At 46.3% G+C, this 6242-nt stretch overlaps 1 protein-coding gene across 7 annotated transcripts in view; it reads right to left on the bottom strand.

Moving 5' to 3' along the window:
• TBC1D31 (TBC1 domain family member 31) overlaps positions 1–5946 on the bottom strand; it is a 71260-nt gene extending 65314 nt beyond the window's left edge. For all 7 annotated transcript variants that reach the window (XM_078784984.1, XM_078784983.1, XM_078784987.1 and 4 more), the window contains exon 1: positions 5819–5946. In XM_078784984.1, the coding sequence (XP_078641110.1) occupies positions 5819–5892 (74 nt within the window). In that variant the 5' untranslated portion in view covers positions 5893–5946. The remainder of the gene's footprint in view (positions 1–5818) is intronic.
• Between the last annotated feature and the right edge of the window lie 296 nt (positions 5947–6242).

Below are 6242 nucleotides of genomic sequence, written 5' to 3' on the forward strand. Positions count from 1 at the left end.
TTTTCACGTTTTTCAAAATATTTTTCACGTTTTTCTCGAAATAACTAAAATGTGACTTAGCCTGGTTATAATTCTATGGTCTTCAATTATTTGAACGAGTTTGAGAGGAAAGGTTCTGATGCCTTGTGTAACGCCAGCCAACATTTAAAGTCTGGAGACAGCAACAACTGACAGAGAGACAACAACAACTTTGTCAGGAGGATTACCGGATGGAAGAGGGTGGATTAAAGGAGAATGGATTCACTGAGAGATGAGATTGGTGTGCACATGAGCTTGACGGGGAGATTGGTGAAATGATGGCTGAGATGGGCTGGACACTTGATGCGGATGGCGGAAGAGAGAATGATAAAGAGAGTAAAGGGTGATGGAACAACGTAGGAGGAAAAAGAGGTAGTAGGAAAAAGAGGTAGACCGCAGTTGAGATGGGAGGATTTTGTGAAGAGGGATATCAGCAAGGTGGGTTGGAGAGTGGAGAGAGTTGGCTGAAGACAGATATTATTAATCTATCTATAATTCCAGTAATCTCTGTCTGTACGTTTGTCTGTGACCGCTGTTTCTCGACAACCACGGGTCCGATATACTTTTAACTTGCCAGGTATATTGCTGGGGACCCGAGGATGTGCCTTTTCAAGGTTTCATATTAATCGGACAATTACTTACCGAGCTATGTCCAAAAAACGATTCAACCAATCAGAGAGCAGCGAACGATCGCATGTGCCGAACGTGGCGGGCACACTCTGCCTCGGATGGCACATTTGAGAGCGTATTCATTTATTTCACGTTTGCAAACTATGTTGGCGTTAAACTATGTTTTACAACTAATAAAAACGAATTTGCGATTCATTCGCTTTCCTGCGCGTTTGTGCACGCGATGGCGATTTCTTTACCAAACTCCGGAAGCCGTTCGCTTTGGACCAAACCATTGCATGTAAATAGAGGGGGGGGATTGTCACCACTCGCAAGCCGTTCGCTTTGGACCAAACCATTTCATGTAAATAGAGGGGGGGGATATAATTTTAGATATAGATATAGTACGGGCATGCCCTAGTGTATTAAAATTCGGTAAAATGAACAAATGTTGTATCAATAATACAGCAATATATCCCTGAAAAGGAAACAAATGACAAGTAAAAAATGCACTGGGAAAAACTCATGATCACCATTGGCAGAAATAAAACAATAAAAAAAAAAAAAAAAAAAACACCTTTAGAGGCCATTTTTCCCCGCAAGCGGGGGTTGGCCTTTTTCGGGAACTGTGGTTGTTGTTGTTTTTCGGTCCCCTTTTTGAAGCAATGTTTTACGGCCGGATGCCCTTCCTGACGCCAACCCTTTTTGCCGCCTTTAACGATAAGCAGGGAATTACCAGTGAACTGGTACTCAATTACCAGAAATAAAACAATAATAAACAGAATTTGGCCAATAAAAGAAAGGGACAAATTAAACAATAATCTACATAAAAAAACTTACAAAGTTGAGTATTCACCTGTATCTACAACTTTAAAATTCATACCAACACTCAGGAAAACTGAAAAATATTGTTGTGGATATGAGAATGGTTTTTTTTTTTTGTTGTTATTGTGTAAATTGTTGTTAAAATATCGCCCTCCTTACTTCAGTGTTGTATAAAGGTCAAAGGGCGTTCCCGTAGTTAGTTCCATAAAGCATACATGAAGGACACCATAATATCCCTGTTCAGTAGTTTATTTCCTTATTCTGTGTATTAGGTTAAGGCTTTGTCTTCCATTAATTGAAATACTCCATTGCACCACGTGAAATAAGGTAGATTCCCTTCCAACCCCCCTTTTCGTCAATTGCCATTCGCATTGCCAACTACAATTGCCGCCATTAAGCATGTGCTCAGCTCGGGGAAGAAGGGCGTGCCCGCCATCGTCATCAAGGGTGGAGTCAGAGGGCCTGTGCCCACCAATCAGGGCCGAAGCGAGCTCACCGAGGGGCGTGTCCTGAAGGCCGGCGGCTTGATCGCCTGAGGCGCTATAAAAGCGCGCGCGCAAGAGCCGAGTGGGTGGTTGGACCAAGTGTTACGTGGTCCTCCCGGTAACTACCTGGTCTTGGTGACCCCCGGACCGTGGGAGGACCCCGCCAGAAAGATATCTGATTTATACGCTTTCGTAGCGCCCTCAATATGAAAGACACAATAATTCAAGTCAATAAGAAACCCCACACCAAGGATCCGGATTACTTAATAATATATTCTCCATCCATCATCAGCAATCAACAATCCATCAACAATCTTACTAAGATGGCCATCTCATATATTTCCCCCCTTTCCCCACTCACGACCCCTCAATGGTCACTGTCCCTCACAATGTCTCTGGGCCCCTCCCGACCAAGGTGAAGGTCGACTTCTCCGCACACGGGCGGTTGAACGAACCCCTGGCTGACGTGTTCCAAACGTGCACGTCGCGTACCGGGGACAGCTGCTGCAGCGCACACCTCCTTGCAAAGCAAAGCGGGCCAAGCAGAGCGCGGCTTGCAAAGCGCGTGAGGCCCAAGGTGCGACCCGTACACGTCCTTGTAGACGTTGAGGCGAACTGTGCCGGACGCTTGGTTCCATGCACGAACCCACGGCAACTTGACGTGTAATCGGTAATTACCCCGCGCAGGTAACTCCTTTCGCCAGACAGGCTTTCAAACGCAGCGTCCCCCCACGCTGCTCAATATCGACACCGCTCGCATCGGAGCTGGGCGAGGAGGAAGAAGATCGCCGCTTCTCCCGGACCTCGTGTGTTTTCTTCTTCCGTTTCCGGTCTCCTTTTCCCCAGAAGGGCTCCTGACCCTTTAATCACAACAACCTTTAATTGAATAAACATTAATAAGCAATGACCTGAATAGTAATTCACATAAATTCACATAAATCCGTAACACAAGCAAGAGAGAAGTAGTGGTTGGACTAAGCGAGAGCGAGAGAGAAAGAGCGAGAGAGAGAGGGAGAGAGAGAGAAGGTTCGAGGTCAATTACAAGAGTTGCACGAGAAGTCAATTATAAGAGTAGTGTCAAAGGTCTATGACAAAAGTTGCGCCAAAGAGAGGTGAATGACAAGCGTTGCGCAAAAGGTACCAAGACAGAGTTGTGCAAAAAGGGTCCAAGAAAGAGTTGCGCCCAAGACGGCAGACGCGTCCTGAGGTGAGCCAGAGGAGCCGCTTTGACTCCACCAGGCAGCTCCAACCCGTTACCCCGCGGGAACCAGATAGCGGTGGCATCGGTGGCCGTCGAGGTCCAGCCGACGCCCCGTGCGGGATCAAACCCGAACCATCTGCCCCAGCTGAACCTTCCCATTCCTCCTTCCAGCATCCATTCCTGCCATTCCATCCTTCTTGTGTACGTGAGTTTGTTTTGTTTGTCTTGTCCCAGGGTTAATTAAGCTTGTATAGTTAAGCTAGTATTTTCACTGTGTCACCTGCTTTTTCCATTTTCCCTGTATATAACCTTGACTGCTCCTTTTGCTTAGTGTGTGTAAATAATAAATCCTGTTACTCTTCTGTACGTCTTCTTCTTCCTCTTTACATTCGGTCGCTTTAGAGGTTTCCAAATTGAATACCTGTGGCGTGATTCGGCCAACGTTCGGGAATCGGGTTAGTCGGGGTGACTGTTAGGGCCGCGGTGCCATCCGCTCGGCAAACCAACATCTTATCCGCGGTCCGTAACAATATCAAGGCATTATTATCCATCCAACGAAAGAATATCCAAGACATTAACTCCGCCCTCTTCGGAAACGATGCCCTCCACTAAGGGACTAAGGGACTTCTCCTTGGACGAAATTCTTGCAAGGAGTCCAAGGCACATGGAAATTTCACTACGGGAAATGGCGATGAAGAGAGCGGGTTTCCACTCGTCCTTCACAAACACCGCCAGACATCTACACTTCCACAGAGCCATTTTTGTCGCACTCACAATCTTCTAAAAACAAAAAAAACCACACCTTCTGACAAAAGGGAACTGACCCACACACCCCAAGTGTGATAATATCACATGTCAAAGGAATACCAAATTTCAGACAAACGCCATCTTGAATGTAGAATACCCCATGCCCTCTGGGCAAATATGCATGACCACCAAAAATGAGGAACAGATTCTGGAACCTTCCATCCTCTACATCAATCTACCAGGTAATAGGCCAAGGGTTTGCTTAATAATCCATGGCAGTTTATTAGAAAAGAGAATGCCAACACCATCATTCTTGTTTTCATATTCACATTCCTGTTGGCAGCATATTCCCATCGTATGGAGCACACATGCCCTCTATGCTAACCTTGACCATGCCCCCCACCCCCTCAACATCCTTTAAGATTTCCCTCTTTATTATCGATGAAACTTATTAAAAGCCCTGAAGCACGAGCTTTACAACCTCCCTCTCCGATCACATCACTCTTAGTAATAAACACCCCCCTCTCACCATGTCATGGCTGCAGTGATCGCGGCCGTGGCCACATTCCTCCTACGCTGATTCGAGACACTCGCAGTGAACCCAGGTTTATTTTGAGACCGAGATACTCCCTGCTGTTGATTACCAGGCAGACCAGGTACACAAGCTACTGCCGATACATCATTTGCCTGTAGGCCGACTGTCAATTCATGCTTGGCTCCTACTCGTAGTGAGTGCGCAGACCGCCTCTCCAGAACATCTGACTAGATCACCCCCCCCCCCCCCCAAACTGAATCACCCCCCAAAAGAGGTGTAGAAGCTGGCAAAACACCAGCACCAGCATTCAAAGGGGTAGGGGGAGGAACAGACCCACCGACAAAAAAAAGATGATGTCCCCCCCCCCCCCCCCCCCCTACTGAATCCAAGAACGGAGCTAGAAGATCCATAACACGTACAACTTGTTCCGCCAACATTTCATCATCTTCTGAGTGTTCCGAAAGCAGAGAATCACCTTCCTCCAAGTTAGCATCAGCAGAACCCACAGTAGCAGCCATGGCAAACTTCACAGCACCAGTAGTCATAACGGCATCATCAGCAGTAGTAGTAGTAGTACTGGTAGTATCAGCAGCATCAACCATGGGAGCAACACCAGAAACAGCACCATAACACTTCTCCTCTCAATATTCCGAAGAATCCGTCAAAGGTAAAGGCACGGTAATACCCACCATTAGGACACCGGCCACCGAGTGGAGGACTATCGTGGTCAAGACAGGGCGGGAGCTTGGTGCCATTGGCCCTCAACCCTTATAATGGGAAGAGGAGTACAAGTCGGATTCAAAACTATTTTTAAAAAAAACCAATGAGATGTTCAGAGGAATACCCTGATATGTACACGCATAATATTATTAAAACATCTATTTTATACGATAATTTTTACTCTACTTTTCACACATTCTTCAAGATCTACAAACATGCAACTCCCCTCCCCCTCCCCCCCCCCAAAAAAAATGCACAGTGGTGGGTCCATAGATCCACAGATGAACTTGGCGAGAACTTGGCGAGGTCCTCCTCCTTCTCACTCCACAGTTTAGACATTTTCTCGGGTTGTTTATCTTTCTTTCCCTCTTCCTCGTACTCTGCAGCCGCTCCTAACACAATAAAGTAGTTTGGAAAAGTTGCACAAAAATATCGAGTAAAACTGAAAACGATTTGTTCGAGTACCACGATGGCACCGTTTCCAGGGGAGACCGCCATGTTATTAAGCGCTGCCGAGCACTCCGTTCCGTTGGAGTGCTTGCTTGAGGGCTTTGGCTCAAGCAAGCAGGTTGGCAAGCTGCTTGCTAACGGAACACACCCAGGGTGAATATCAGCTTGCTAACGGAACACACCATGATCTGATGTCGTTAATGCAAACTACAGTATTTACACACGTACCCGTCTGTTCCGGGAACCACGACCCGCAACTCCCCAGTCTTCCGGTCTCCCACGTCTTGTCTTATCACCGACATCGCATGGACATGGACATCACCACCAGGCAAACATTAAATTCAAACAGCGCTCTCACCGGAAGCACAAATCTAATTTCTCTTATTCGTCACATAAATAATCTGTCTAACATAGAAACAACTCGAAAATACATGGTAATGCATTACCATCACTGCAGATGAAAACAACAACGAAAATATTACACTAACGAGTGATGTTACTAATACACCGCTCTATTGGCTCCGCCAAACAAACGGGAACTCCCGATTCGATCGAATGAAATAGTAATGGGAGTGAAGTACAATAAAACGGATATAAATAATTATACACGATTAAATAATTTAAGGTCAGTCAGCCTGAGACATATCGCGTC

The sequence above is a fragment of the Myxine glutinosa genome, chromosome 9, assembly GCF_964187855.1.
Source record: "Myxine glutinosa chromosome 9, kmMyxGlut1.1, whole genome shotgun sequence".
In the NCBI taxonomy this organism is placed as follows: domain Eukaryota; kingdom Metazoa; phylum Chordata; class Myxini; order Myxiniformes; family Myxinidae; genus Myxine; species Myxine glutinosa.